Source organism: Typopeltis vanoorti, chromosome 5 (genome assembly GCF_054136105.1).
Source record: "Typopeltis vanoorti isolate ZY-2024b chromosome 5, IOZ_Tvanoo_1.0, whole genome shotgun sequence".
In the NCBI taxonomy this organism is placed as follows: Eukaryota; Metazoa; Arthropoda; class Arachnida; order Uropygi; family Thelyphonidae; genus Typopeltis; species Typopeltis vanoorti.
The window spans coordinates 42,573,025-42,589,618 of NC_143553.1; the positions used below are offsets into that span (position 1 = coordinate 42,573,025).

The 16,594-nt window shown below is 35.0% G+C and overlaps 1 protein-coding gene across 2 annotated transcripts in view; it reads left to right on the forward strand.

The window, feature by feature from the left end:
* Window positions 1-16,594, forward strand: part of LOC150106340 (tetraspanin-14-like) — a 136,523-nt gene that overhangs the window by 28,034 nt on the left and 91,895 nt on the right. For both annotated transcript variants that reach the window (XM_090392377.1, XM_090392378.1), the window contains one exon: window positions 6,710-6,883. In XM_090392377.1, coding sequence (XP_090248503.1) covers window positions 6,710-6,883 — 174 coding nt within the window. The remainder of the gene's footprint in view (window positions 1-6,709; window positions 6,884-16,594) is intronic.

Consider the following 16,594-nt stretch of genomic DNA (forward strand, 5'->3'; position numbering starts at 1 on the left):
TCTGATGTATACATACATAAAAGCTAGTAGGGAAAAATTCCTCTAATTATCACATTTGGTTGTATTTCTTTCCCTTTTTATTGATTAATACTATGGGAACTCTACCCGTAATATGGAATTTGACCCTCTGATAAGGTCTTCTAAATTCTGCAGTGTAGCCACTTTTTACACCTCCATATTTTTGAGTATTTCTTGTTGAATATCATGTGCTTAAGCTCCCTTTCCACATCAGGTTTTCAGATGCTTTTCTGCCACAAGTATTGATATGTGCCCCTGATTGCATTCCTATTTTTCTACTGCCATGATGTTACTGTTTCCTATAGCTGTCTTTCAAAGCATTTACTCTACTCTAGACATCTAGAATAATTTCAGTCTTTAAATCACCTTTATCATCTTTGATTCCTTTTACATATTCTTTCCTCTATTTCTAAGCTTTTTCACTAGCCTCCGATGTTTTGCCATCTTCCTGACACTTGTTTTTTATGCGCTTACCAAAGCCTTCCCATGACTTTTTTGTTTAGCTAGTTTTACACAGTGCTTCACTTTCCTACAGTTTTTCTTGTATTCTTTTAGTGCACAAACTGATTTGCTTGCCTGCAACTTTTGATATCCTTTCTTCTTTTTCTTGACACTTCCTCTTTAACTTTGAGTTAACCAGGGTATTTTGATTTTTCTATCCTTGCACATGACCTCACCACATGTCTCATTGGCTTAATCAGTCGGTGTTTTCTTCAGGATCTGCCACTCTTTCATTTTTTCTTGAATATTATTTGTGTATTTGAGTCTATAGTTCACTTCTGTAAGCTGCTCACTATTCATTTTAAAACTTTCTTACACACTTTTTTTTTAATTTTTAATATGATATTCAGTTTTATCTTGCTTAAAACTAAATGGTGATCACTTCATATCCTTCCTGCATCCTTGTTTCTTGAACCAGCATGAAGATATCACTATTGACAGTAACCTGCTGTGACTTTTCTTATTTCTTGTGTATTCTGTCCTTGTGAATTTCTGCACATCTTTATCTTGGAATGGTGTTAGTAAAAACTAGTCCATGTTCTGAACAAAAATCCAGCAAATGCTTATACTCGGAGAATTTTTTCAGAACATTTCTATATGTCTTGTAATCATTTTCCACTCTACTGTTTAGAAATCTACCAGGTATCAACTGTTCATTTTCTTTTTGTTTGTGTTATCTTCTTTCTCTAATCCCTCAAAAAATTCCTCCACTCGCCTTCCTTAGTAGAACCTTTTTCTGGAACTATATGCCCAAATAAGTCTCATTGTCCAGTACCCCTTTTTGATATTTAGCATTCAGGAAGATTATCTTAATATGTATTGTTTAATACCATAGTCATTCCTTCTTTTCCCTCATCATGATTGCATGTATATAACTCTTGTATTTGTGATAAAAAAAAAAAAAAAACCTCTCCTGTTTTTGTCTCCTTTGTTTTGGTAACACCCATTATGTCAGTCTGGTGCTTATCTAATTCTTCTGCTGGTTCCATTTCTTTTCCATTTATATTTTGTATGTTGTTGATGTTAATCTTGAATGGTGAGTTAGGATTTGTTCCAGTAGCTGACTTCACTGTTCGCCCTGGTTCCCCGATGAAAGTATTGGGAGCCTTGTTTAACTGGGTGATGTCCCAGACTTCATTAAATTCCATCATATTATTTTGGTTTAAGCCAATAAAAATACAATTGGGTCAGCTAAATCTCAAATTGTCAGTCCATTCTCATTCTTTCAGCATCCAATGCATTACAGGGAAATGAGAATTGGACATTAGATCAGAACTCCTGAGTGTTTTGTTTTCCTTAAAAGATTCTGTGAAGGTTTCCTCTCAGTTATCTATTTTTGACTCTTAAGTACCCCATGATTCTAAATCAGTTTTGAAGTTGATTTAGAAATAACTTCATCAATGACAAGATGGGAATTATATGAGAGAGAGAGTGCTTAAAAAAATTAGGATTCAAAAGATGGTAGCAATGGCAGAACTGTGTGATGCATCCTATCAGATTCATCAAATTGTGTGCGCATCAAATGTTAAGGAAAAATCACAAGAGTTCTTATCTGATTTGTACAATGACTTTTAAAATTAATTGTATTAAGAATACAGGAAATAAGTGACTGAAATTAAAAAATATATATATTTAATAAAACTAAAACAAAAACATATATTAAGTAAATATATTGAAATTAATAAGTATAAAAACTAATTGGATTCACACCAGTGGCGGCCTGTGAGTTCTTGTTTCTTTATCAGGACTTTCTCCAAATGTAAAACATCCTCTTTTTTTCCCCTCTTTAACTTCCGTGGAACTATGCAGTCTTTTCTTATTTAGTACATATATCTTTTTCCATGGGGTGCTTAAGGGTCAAAGCTGTATAACTGAGAGGAGACCTCCACATAGCGTTTAAAGGAATGCAGAGAACCGATCAGGGTTTCTGACCTAATGTCCAATCCTCATCTTCTCGTGGTGCACCCTATTGGGTATCTACCTGGATACTGAATGAATGAGAATGGGCTGGCAATTTGGGATTTAGCCGACCAAATTGTATTCTAATTGGCTTAAACCAATATACAAAATGATGGTACAACACGACAAACTTTCATGCTGGCTGGGGCGTCGCCCGGTTAAACAAGGCCCCTCGTTGTTTTCGCCAGGGAACCAGGGCGAACAGCGAAAAGTCAGCTACTGGAACAAATCTGAAAACGCACCCCAACTCAACATCACCAGAGTTAAAATCGGTACTATCAACATAAGAAGCCTGAATGGCAAAGAAATGGAGCTAGCTGAGGAATTAGATATGTATAAGATCGACATAATAGGGATGACTGAAACAAAAAAGACCAAAACTGGTGAGATCTTTCTGAGCAATAAATACAAAATGTTATATTCAGGAAATGACAATCAAGGAAAAGGAGTAGCCATGGTATTCAACACAAAATAAGTCTAATCTTCTTGGATGGCAGGCAGTCTCAAGTAGAGTGATGTGGGCTAATATCAGAATGGGGAATTTGACAATGAGACTTATTTGTGCCACTAGTCCCACAGAAGGTTCTACTAAGGTAGAAGTGGAGGAATTTTTTGATGCTTTAGAACAGGGGTCGCCAAACTTCTTTGACCGTCGACCCCTTCAGGCGTTTCTTGACTTTTTAACGACCCCCTCTATTTTACTATTACATAATTATAATAGGACAAGCAAAAAAGACACTTATGTGAGTTTTTAGATTGTTTATTTTATAGTTACAGTGTTTATTGTATGCATAATATAGTATATATTATTATATTGGCTTAACGTCAAAGGGATAAGTTTTTGTTTTTGACGTCCTTCTTAACATTACATATTTGATAGGAGGGATAAATAATATATAAAATATATTTATATAAAACCACTGACATCCCTTTATTGGTTAAACTTCATTTTGGCCTACTTGATTGGCCTCCATAACTATTTTCATGATCTTGCATCCATCCATATTATTTCAGCTACTTGGGCACGATTTTTAGTGAAGATGGTAAATTAAATATGGAAATAGACAACAGAATCAACAAAGCTGTATGGTAGGAAGTCAATTGAATAAATTCATATGGAATAAGAGAGAAATTAGTTGGAACACTAAATTAGCTGTATACAAGACAGTGTTCAAACCAATTTTAACTTATAGATCTGAGAGCTGGGTCAGAAGTAAAACACTTGACCAAAGACTGGACTGCAGATATGAGAGTCCTGAGAAGGATTAAATGCATGAACAGATGGCATCAATGGCAATATCATATTAAAAAAAAAGAGGATACAGTGGTACCTTGATATAAGAGTTTAATTCATTCCATGACCAAGCTCGTAAGTCAAAATGCTCGTATCTGAAATCAATTTTCTCCATTGAAATTAATTAAAATGGGATTAATTTGTACCAGCCCCCAAAAAACCACTCCAATTTTTTTATAATGTATTTATAATGAACAAATATTGTATACAAACAAAATAAAACCAAATACTGTACATACATTCATGTAAAAGAGAATCTAAAGAAATAAAAAGATGTTGGTGGAACCGATTAGTGTATGGTATTAATTTTTTCTTTCACTTCACTTTTGCTTAACTTAATTTTCTTCTTCACTAGTTTTTTTTCTTTTTTGCCACGCTTTCGTCACTTTCATCTGCAGGGCGTTTCAATAGAAACCTGTCAAAGGAGCTTTATTTATTCCTCCCTTTTAGATTGTTTCTGAAATGAATTAGGCAAGTGTCATTAAATAGTGCCGCTGCATGACCAGTTGCGTAGCTTTAAAATAATTTTAATGCCCTTAGCTGGAGTTATAGCCTTTATTGAGTCCTTCTGCTTCAGAATAGTACATATTGTAGAAGTAGTGCAATCGTACTGCATTGTCAAGTCGATTACTCTTACACCTTGTTCATGTTTGTCTATTATCACACGCTTTAATTCCATGGATATCACCTTTTTCCTTTTCTCACCACTGTTCTTTACACTCACCTTCTTTGGACTAATGGTTATACGACAAAAATTAGCTAAATTACTGTACATGCAAAAAAAAAAAAAAAAAAACTCAACACGACAAATGCTTCTGCGGTGAGGTAAACATGTGAACTGAACGATGCGCAAGACTGGAATCTGACATCACCGAAGCAGGCTCGCATCTCAAATTCTGGCTCGTAGTTCAAGGCAAAAAATCAACCTAGTGATGGCTCATATCTCGAAAAACACGTATATTGGGGAACTCGTATCTCAAGTTACCACTGTATTAGGAAAGAACTTGACATTGTCAGCATCCAGGAATGTGTTAGCAGAGCTAATCTCAGGTGGTATGGTCACTGAAACATAATGGGCGAGGAAAGATTAGCAAAACAAGTGTTCTCTGCCAGGTTGGCAGGAAAACAACCCAGAGGAAGACCAAGATATAGGTGGATTGATACTGTACAAAGTGCCTTAGATGATAGAAATATAAGATATGATAATATTGGAGTCTTGACAAGTAACCAATTGATTTGGAGGAAAATTGTAGATAGGAAGTTAGTAATGATGTCAATTTTTCATGTAGTACTATCATATCCTGTACACCCCTTGAGGGTGCATGTCAGAAATTTGATCTTTTTCCATTCATCCTCACTCTAATCAACAGAGTATAAATATTGTCTTTCCTCATCCACTGTGATTATAAGAAGTATGATCACAGATTGTTTACCAGGGAAAACAGTTTCCTTTAACGCTTTATAAACAAGTGTCAGGAAAGTAATTTCTCTTTCTGTGATGCCGCTACAGTTTCAGATTGTCTAATTCCTTCACTTGTTTCTGAGAAAATAATTTACCAGCACCAGTGTCCTTGAGACAGAAAAAGAACTTTCCATTTCAGAATTTCTTTTTGTCTTATAATATAATGACTATTTAATATTGCCTTCTATTATTATTCACTTGTTTATAGTATCAATTTGTCAAAGGATTCACCTAGGGAAAAAAAATTGCTGTTTGGTAGTGACCATTTACATAATCTGACTGTCAGGTTTTACAGAAACTTTCCAAAACACAATTCTGTAGTCTTTGTTCTCAAACTTCCTTCCTCTTGTTTTTACTTGTTACTTCACTGTCGACATGTCTGTCAGCTGTCAGTCTTTCTCAATCTCCTTGGTGTGCATGCACACTTGCTTGACTAAGCATCTAGTGAGAAGTTAGTAAAGCCTGCAACATCATTGTTAGTGAAAGTAGAATGTCATTATGGTCAACAACAGATATTACTGTATGCTTAATAAATTGTGAATTAGAATTAAGAATCATTTAAATTATTACATTTGTTAGATATCTGGTAAGTACAATTAATCTGAAATACTTCATATTTTTTTTTTAACATGAGAAATTTTAAGTTGAGAACCTAGTTAGTGCTGAGTTATGAAACTGTTATCTTTACTGTTAACTAATAAGAATTCTAATGTATAGAAGCAATTGTAAAAAGATTAATAGAACATAGAACCATTAAATGAAAATATTAGAAAGCAACTTGACATTATCGCATTTGACATTGCATAAGTATACCCATTCTGAAATGCTGTAGTCATCTAAACCAGTTTCTAAAACTTTTTAAGACTATGAATGATGAAAATTTTAATAAAAGAAAAAAAAAACTTATCAAACAGGAATTATGATGCACTATGTGCAAAATATTTTAATCAAGAAAACGTGACATAATATTGCAAATAAAGAAACATAACTGCTCTAGAAAGTCAGTTTTTAGAAACTACATTTAATACAAGTTGCAATGTCTGTATGCTCTAAATTGCCTACAGATTTTTGCAGAACACAGTTTAAATACCATTAGTAGATGAAGGGTCAGTAGCAAATTGTTGAAGTGAATTATAAATGTCTGTGTTCTCTGAAGAACCAAAAATAAAGGGGGGGAGTAAATTATAGAAAGACCCCCCCTCACACACACACTGTTTGAAGGATTTATTAAATACCTGAAATAAATGAAAAATATTACTTCTGAGTTCAGCAGAATCAAAAACATTTAAGCAGTTGATATTTTTAAAACAAAGAGTTTCTTGTTTTGTGTCAAAATTTATATCACATAAAATGTACTTCAATTTGCATTAGATCAGTTATGTCTTTAATTAAATTACTGTAGTTTTTACTTAGATGAATGCAGAATTTCTCATTGCTTTTTATTTTCTCATATGTTGGTGTCTTTTATGTTTCAGTATTCATTTATCTTGTTGCTTTTGTTCCTTGGAGAAATGGCTCTTGCCATTATGGCATTTATCTTTCCTAATACCCTACTTGATCTCTTGAAGAAAGGTCTCTCAAAAGAACCTGTTACCAAATATCGAGATGACAGAAATTTGCAGAACTTCATTGATGCATTTCAGACAAAGGTCAGTTTTAGATGAATTTGAAAATTTTTGATTATCACTGTTATTTTATGTTGTTCTTACATAGTAAGTCATTGTTTTTTTAATACCGAAGATTAGGGTTTTTTTAGTTTTAGCACTCGTTTATGGGTGCTAAAACTAAAAAAAAATCCTACTCTCCTCCTAGTTATCTCACTATGAGATAACTAGGAGGAGAGTAGGATATCTACATTAGTTAAGATATCCAACAAATTATTATTTTTTTTTATTTTTAAATTAATAATGCAGTATTATTTTGTCAAGTTGTTATTTCAATGTTTTTTGTGTTACAAGCAAGACATTTTGAGTGGATATTTCAACTTTGGTTACTGAAGTCTTGCTTAGATATAAAATAGATTTATTTAGTTAGATATTAGAGCTTAATTGTAATTTTGAGCTGTCAAAAGTTGAAATATTGGTGCTTTTTGTATTTAGACAAACATTATTGACAAACATACTTGTTTTATACATTGAAAGTAGCAAGTAGCACACAGTGATGGAGACTGAAGTGGAAGTGCTCACATTTCTAGCAAAGTGAAAGAACATTATTGATGTTATCTTGCTTCCAAGACACTTGGCATCTTTTTTTCCTTTCAAGATCTTACTTTCCACTTTAATCTGTACAAATCCCAAATCTGTCCAGTTGTTGTCTCACAGGAGGTCAGTTTCTATGTTGTATCTCTTCTACAGGTATTTCCATGGGCACTATTTGCAGAACTGGCATCCATTATGCCCTTATTTCTGTTAAAACCAACAATAATATGAACTGCTGCTGCTGCTGCTTGGCATTATTTTACGTTCGAATTGCTTACTCTCCAAACCTGCTACTCTTGTTCATCTTTTATTTCATTTATCTTTGTTCTGTGGAACAGCATTGTCCAGTGAAGTATTTCCCAAAGACTACAACCTCCCCAGCTCTTCAAAAAGAATATTAACAATTACTTTTCTCTTTCTGTGTGGACAGGTGATGTACATAGCATTGATTTGTTCTATGGTATGCAGCTATCTGTGGGAATGAGATATGCATATATTAATGGTGAAATAAAATAAACTTAATATATAAGCAAATATTAATAATTAATAATTTAAGTTCTTAATAAACAACTCCATCTAACAGCTCCAGTAACCCGAAGTAATGTCGATTGAGTGCATTGAGTTTTTTTAAACATGATCCTGTCCATGAAAGGTTGTAAATTTTTGTACATTATCCTGTTGGTTGGAGAGCAGATACGGTAACCACTCACCCAACCATGGTGGTTTTCTTCCAGAAGATTTTGTGAGTGGTATCCAATACGTGGTCTGCAAGACCAGATTGACCATAGTCATGATTGCAGATGTAAGTTTTGTGTTCATGTAAATGGATGGTGGCTGATCTACCTGTCTGTCCAAGTGAGCCAACTTGCGGGAACAGGGTTGAGAGAGGAGGGAGCTGATTTTTAGTAGAATGGATGAGGGTCGCAAGTTTCCAGTGGGGCTTAATAGCTGTGTAGAAGTTGTACTTTTTTAAAGACCTGGCTATTTTTTTTTGATGTACCCCAGATGTGAGGGATGGTGATAACATTTCTGAAATCCTTCTGAAGGGATATCTGAGGACTTGAGTGAGTGGATTGAATATTTTTTAAATTCTGTTAGTACTGTAGCCAGTGTATAAGAATATAGGAATGGTGTTGTGTATATGGTTGAGTTCTGTTGAAAGAGAAATTCCACTGGAACAAAGATTATAGGCTCTATTGGTTAGTTTTTTTAATGATGCCATATTGTTGAGAGGGATGGTGGTGGTGGGGGGGAGACTTTGTGAATGTATCTGCCTGTGTGAGTGAGTTTCTATATACATAGAATGTGAGGTTACCATTCAAAAGGTGTGTTGGTAAGGTGTCTAGGAAGGGTAAACTATTGTTATTTTCATTGTAAACTGGATTCTTGGATGTAGGCTATTGAGGTGAACAGAGGAAGGAGCCTAACGTGTCTCAACCAAATAGAATACATCATCTATATATCTTACCCAGATAGAAATTTGAGGGGGCTGAGACTATGACTTGTTTTTCAAAGTTTTCCACATAAAAATTGGCAAGTGGAGGTGAGAAGGGAAAACCCATAGCAGTTCCCTCTGTCTGTAAAGTTTGTTCTTCCAAAAAAAACCTACAGCTGATGGCAAAGGAAAAGAAATCAAAGATATCAGAAGGAAAAACATTTTTTAAGAGTGTTATGGTGTCATTCAAGATAATATTGGTAAACAGTGAGGTGATGTCAAAACTTACCAATATATCTGTATCATTTAAAGTTAGATTTTCAGTTGAGGTTTTAAAATGGGTAGAGTTTTTTATATAGAATGTTGTAAGAGAGTTTGCTAGCGGTTTTGACAGTTTATAGCATGGATCATCTGTTCAAAGGGTTTGTGACCCCACACCCAGGCTATTTATGCAAATGTGATGCAATGTTTATGCCTTGAAAATTATTCCTTTCATGAAGCATTAGTATATTATGTTTTATTTTAGGAATCACGCAAAGCCAGGAAAAACAATTAGGGAAGTCTATAACAATAATAAATGTAAAGTATATAATATGATGATATTGCTATTAAACATAGCCCCTGTAATCTATATATCTAACTTCTTAATACATACAAAGAATAATTAAATGGCCATTCTAGGAATTGCACAGTATGAGCTCAAAAACATACATCTTTCACTCTCTGACTTTCAATTCAATTCTAAGAGATGACATCAACTTCCTTTCAGTTAATTTTTTTAGTTAACATTAATTTCTTTTCTTAGTCATTCTCTTTTTTTAAAAGTCATCACTCACACAGTCAATCAGTCTCTTACCTCTGAAATTTAGGATATCACAATAAAATGTGAAGATCTCCCTTGATTGCATGTATTTTCTTCTAGTATGTAAGTTCCTTAAACACATCTTTCCTTCATTTTGCTGAAGCAAACATGAAGAATAATTGCTCAGACAATACATGTACATTTAATTGAGCAGTACCAAATGCACTTCCAATAAAAAGAATTTTACTGTCCATCTTGCTCCGTGGAACACATACCACTTGCTTCTCATTAAGCACATAACATTCTCACTCATACAAAGGCTTGATACTTAATACAGTCCTTCAATATTAACTTCACAGTTCCTTTTTGGAGAGTAGATAAAGACACATATAAAATTGTTTTCAGGATCACAGAACTTAACTCAGTAGTTTTCCTTCCTTTCCAGCTCTACGATTCTTGTTATCTAGTGACAGCACTTCCAAAAAACTTGTTACTAAAGCCTATGTCCATTAACGAGATTCACAGTGAAACTCTAGTGACAACATGACTGATATTACTACAGCACTTGCACATTGTAATAGTGTGTATAGCATAAGAACACTACTATAAACAAACATACAATAATATACATGCACTTTTATGTCGTATTCTGTACGTTGTATTCCCTAAGAAATACAACATAGATACGGTAAGCAAATTTAGCTTAATACAGTTAAGTCTCCTTTGTATGACTACCACCACATGGTAATACTAAACATACAACTGCTTTACTAAACACAAACTGTATTTTTTTTAAAATTTTATTATATATAATGAAACTTAAACCTTATTTATGAAATAAGGTTTACAGAATTATGAAATAATACTGTAAAAAAAAAAGGAACCTAAGTAAAATGATTGTGTGAGATTTTTACTTTGTCATATACTTTATTTTTTTTTAGATATAAAAAACTCAAATATAGATCTTTATTATATTCCCATGATTTCTCAATTGTGAAATTCTGATCCTAACAACCTCATTTACCATGAACCCAGCTTGTTCAAGTTTTGCTTTCACAGTTTTTCTCAGATTCTTTTCAAGTATGCTTGCATAAATCTTACTTGGAATATTCAGTAAGGAAATTTCTCTGTAATTTTCACAATGCTTTATTTCTTTTTTTATAGATGAGTACTCTTAGAACTACTCCAGTTATGTGGAATGCGACTACCTCTGATCTTTTGAATTATGCAGTGTAACACTGAAATATTTTTATACCTACATATTTGAGTCAAATATTCTGGTCAAATATCATCTAATATGCCATTCCACATTTCAGGTTTTTGATGGATTTTTTTGTTTAATGTTATTGATAGTATTACTCCTGATTGTATCCATCGGAATATTTTCTACTACTAATCTGTCACTTCTTGTTTCATTCAATACATCTTGATGTAATATACTCTGTCTTCAGTTTTTTTTTTTTTTTACATTTCATTATCATCATCTCTGGTTTCCTTTAGTGTTCTTCTTCCATTTTTAAGCTTTTCCATAGTCTTGGAATATCATCATCAAATTCCTGCCATGTACCCTCAAGGGGTGTATGGGATATGACAGTACTACATGAAAAAATTACATCATTACTAACTTCCTATCTACAATTTTCCTCCAAATCAGTCTGTTACTTGTCAAGACTCCAACATTATCAGATCTTATATTTCTATCGTCTAAGGCACTTTGTACCGTATCAATCCACCTATGTCTTGGTCTTCCTCTGGGTCGTTTTCCTGCCAACCTGGCAGAGAACACTTGTTTTGCTAATCTTTCCTCTCCCATTCTATTTAAGTGACCATACCATCTGAGATTAGCTCTGCTAACGCATTCCTGGATGCTGACAATGTCAAGTTCTTTCCTAATATCCTCATTTTTAATATGATATTGCCATTGATGCCATCTGTTCACGCCTCTAATCTTTCTCAGGACTCTCATATCTGCGGTTTCTAGTCTTTGGTCAAGTGTTTTACTTCTGACCCAGCTCTCAGATCCATAAGTTAAAATTGGTTTGAACACTGTCTTGTATACAGCTAATTTAGTGTTCCGACTAATTTCTTTCTTATTCCATATGAATTTATTCAATTGACTTCCCACAATACCAGCTTTGCTGATTCTGTTGTCTATTTCTATATTTAGTTTACCATCTTCAGTAAAAATTGTGCCTAAGTAGCTGAAATGTTTTACTTGTTCCACAGGTTCTCCATTCACAACACAGTTGACATTTTCAATGATTCTGCCTATTTTCATTGTCTTTGTCTTTTTATTGCTGACCTTCATACCATATCTATTACAACAGCTATTCAATTTAGTCAGAGAATCTTGCAGACTTGTAGCGGATTTATTTAGAAGTATAACATCATCCGCATAAAGCAAAGAGCTGACATTAACATCTCCAATTTTGATATCAGGTTGAATACCACATTCCTTCATAATGTGATCCATATAGATAATGAATAACAGAGGGGATAATGTACATCCTTGTCTCACACCAGATTTAACATTAAACCATCTTCCTGTACTTCCTTCAATTCTAACTGCTGACTTGCAACTCAAATAAAGACTAAGTATTGCTTGATATAATGCCCCATTGACACCATATAACTGCAGCGTATTGAATAGCTTCTCTCTTAGCACCTTGTCATATGCCTTTTCCAAATCGACAAAACTTAAATACAGATCTTTGTTATATTCCCATGCTTTCTCGACTATTTGTCGTAAAGTGAAGATCTGATCCTGACAGCCTCTATTTGGCCTGAATCCAGCTTGTTCTTCACCAAGCTTTTCTTCCACAATTTTTCTCAACCGTTTCTCAAGTATACTTGCATAGATCTTGCCAGGAATACTCAGTAGGGAAATACCTCTGTAATTCTCACATTCAGTTTTATTTCCCTTTTTATATATGGGTACTATGAGAGCGCTACTCCAATCATCGGGAATTCGTCCCTCTGTCCAGGCTTTCTGAACTATGCAGTGCAGCCACTGTAAGACTCTTATACCACCATACTTCAGCATTTCTGGTCGAATATCATCTACTCCTGCTGCCTTTCCACATTTCAAGCCTTTGATGGCTTTTTCTACTTCAAGTATGGATATGTATTCCTGACTGCATGCCTGGTCAGTGTTTTTTACCACTGTGCTGTCATCACTGCTTGTTTCATTTAGCAGTTTTTCAAAGTAATTACTCCATACTTCAAGGATATCTTTTTCTCCTGTTTTCATTTCACCTTTATCATCTCTAATTTCTTTTACAGCACTCTTTCTTCCATTCCTAAGCTTCTTCAACAACCTCCAGAATATTTTGCCACCTTCTTGATATTTATTTTCTATATTCTTGCCAAAGTCCTCCCATGACTTTTGTTTAGCTAGTTTTACACACTGTTTAGCTTTCTTACATTTGTCTCTGTATTCTGTAAGAGTAAAAGCTGACTTATTTGCCAGGAACTTTTGATATGCTTTCTTCTTTTCCTTCACTGCCTCTTTGACTTCCTGTGTCCACCACATGGTGTTAGTTATAACCAGTCCATGTCCTGAGCAGAAATCCAACAGATATTTGCCATTATTATTAGCTTTGCTCTTTTCTCCAAATTTTCCCAAAATATTTTTTTATGTCTCACAATCATTTCCTACTCTGCTATTTAGATACCCAACAAGGACCAACTTTTCCTTTTTCATTGTGTCAGTTGCTTTTTCTAAAGCCTCAAAAAATTCCTCCATTTCTACCTTAGTAGAACCTTCTGTGGGACCATAGGCACAAATAAGTCTCATTGTCCAGTTCCCCATTCCCATATTTGCCCACATTACTCTACTTGAGACTGACTGCCATTCAAGAAGATTAGCCTCGTATTTTGTGTTGAATACTATGGCTACTCCTTCTTTTCCTTGATTGTCATTGCCTGAATATAACATTTTGTATTTATTGCTCAGAAAGATCTCACCAGTTTTGGTCTTTTTTGTTTCAGTCACCTATTATGTCGATCTGGTACTTATCAAATTCCTCAGCTAGCTCCATTTCTTTGCCATTCAGTCTTCTTACGTTGATAGTACCGATCTTTAACTGTGGTGATGTTGAGTTGCGGTTTGTTTTCAGATTTGTTCCAGTAGCTGACTTCTCGCTGTTCGCCCTGGTTCCCTGGCGAAAACAACGGGGGGGATCCTTGTTTAACCGGGCGACGCCGCAGCCGGCATGAAATTTTGTCATGTTGTACCGTCATTTTTTATTTTGGTTTAACCAATAAGAATACAATTTGGTCGGCTAAATCCCAAATTTCCAGCCCATCCTCGTTCGTTCAGTATCAAAGTAGATACCCAACAGGGTGCACCACGAGAAGGTGAGGATTGGACATTAGGTCAGAAGCCCTGGTCAGTTCTCTGCATTCCTTTAAAGGCTATGTGGAGGTCTCCTCTCAGTTATACAGCTTTGACCCTTAAGCACCCCTTCTTGGAATATTTTGCCACTATCTCAATATTTTCTTCTATATTTTTATCAAAGTTTTCTTGAAGTTTTATTTGTATTCTCTCTGAACACATGCTGATTTTGTGGCTATGACTTTTAGTATACTTTCTTTCTTTTAATGACTGCCTCTTTAACTTTCTGAATCCATCAGGGTTCTGATTTTTCTGTCCTTGCAAACACTTGCAACACATGCTTCCCTTGCTCTGGGAATAGCAAGGTATGGATATTTCATTATTAGAGGTTAATGAGAAAGTCCACAAGGTCTGTTTTCAAGGGCGGGGAGAGAAAGAGAGAGCGCAAAATAAATGATGCTTTGGAAATGAGAGGTATATGATCAAGAGAGAGTTAGTGTTGATTGTGGAACAAATAATTTGGTTTGACATAAGAAGAATGCATGGATGGATATCAGGAGGTTATTGAGAAGAATGAAAGATAACACTATAGTAGGAAAGGTTATCTGTGTTGTCGAAGTATGACGATGAGTTGAGATAGTGAGAATCATGAATGGTTTGGAAAGAGCAGAGGAAAAGAGTGCAGTTTGTAGATGTATGGCGCTTATTTGAGGAAAATGGATTGTATTTGAATGGGTGTGAGACAACTGGAGAGACTTGCTAGAAGAAAGTGCAACGAGTCATGCAAGCAAGAGATCAGAAGAAGTAAGAGGTGAAGTGAAAGATGAGGAGAGTGGAATGGATGAGACAAGTGCATGTTAATGAAAATAGCAGAAATACAAGAGGGACAGGGAACATTGTTAGTCAGGGTTGACAGGGATGAAGATTTCATGGAAATAGTGAATGAATGTATAGAGATAAGCATATGAATGGGATGGCCTGGGATGTGAGGAGGGAGGTAGTTGAGCTGGAGGAAATATATGGGGCAAGTGGAGATCTAGATGATTTGACAAGGGTGGGATAGTCACAACCAACTGGTGGTACATATAGGAGGTTATAGACCTAATAGTGAACTAGTGTTCATGAATGCTAGCACATCAGAAATAAGTGAAATGAAATAGTTTCACTGGTTAAGTTTAATTGTCCCAAATTTGTTGGAATAAGTGAAATATGGTTGGATAAGGATGATATCTTGATGGGAATAGAATATGAAGTACAATGTTTTTTAGAATGAATGAGAAAGGAGGGAGAAAGAGTTGCTGAAGATAGCAGGAGAATTATACCCACATAAGGTGGAGATGAAGAGGGAAAGAATGGCAGTGGTTTTTAGGCAGTATGGTGTGAGATGGAGGTTGACAGAAAGAGATATTTAGTTGGATGTTGCTATAGGCCAGTAATTGTGGAGGGTGGTGATGAAATATATAAGCCATTTGGGTTAGTGAACAAGGGAAGGGTGATCATTCTGAGTGATTTTCATTATGGTTATACAGATTGGAATGAAAAGATGAATGATTGGAAATAATGAAAATGAATTTTGAGTTCTTAAGGGCATGCTAAGATTGAGTCTTTGATCTGATCCTTTCATCAGAGGATGCAGTTGTGATTGGGTGTCACATTTCCTTCCAGTTGTTGAGAGTGATCATGAAGCTACACCTGGGTGGTGGCTAGTCATATGAAGACCTCTGTGAGGAAAGGATATATATGGAATTACAAGGCTGGTGATTATGAGAAGCTTGGAAGACAGCTTGGAGCTATAGTATGGAATGAGGAGTTGAGCAGAAAAGAAATAAATGCTGGTTAGGAACTGAAAAAGAAACACTTAGCAGTATCAATGTGTAAATGTATTCCAGAGGTGAAAAAACTTAAGGTAAGTCAAATAGATAAATGAAGGGATTAAGCATGAAATCTGGAAGAAGTCACTTTGGAGGCAGCACAAGATGAATAATGATAGTATTCGGTTGCATGAAGAGTATAAAACAGACCAGGAAGGTGACTCGTTTGGTAAGGACAGGAAAATTACAGTATAAGCAAAAATTAGCAAATTAGACCAAGAAAAATTCTAGCGAGTGTTTTCAATATGTGGCAAGTAGAAAGAAAAATAATCACAGCAGGATAATGAAATGAAAATGGTATGGTAACTGCTGCATAGGATGTAGTTAACGTATTCAATGAGCAATTCATCAAGGTGTCTCAGCATGAAATCATGCGAAGCTCGAGCATAGAGGAAATAGGAGAAGATGGCTTAATTTTGAGTGAGTAAGAGGTATATGAGGAATTAAGTAAGCTTGATGTCAATATACAGTGATAGGATCTTAAGGTTTGGAAAAAGCAGAGGAATGTTCTAGGTAGTTAGCATCAGCCTTGGCTTGCCTGTTTTAACAAGTCTTGCAATAGCACAAGTCCCAAGGGAAGGAAGGTGAAACCATTCCACTTTACAAAGGTAGTGATAAGACTACAAATTATAAGGTGATCTGTATATCTGGAGTTGTAGTTGAGGTATCGTGAAGAGGTTAGTGAAAGCTAGGATACAGATGTGGGTTGATAACAGTA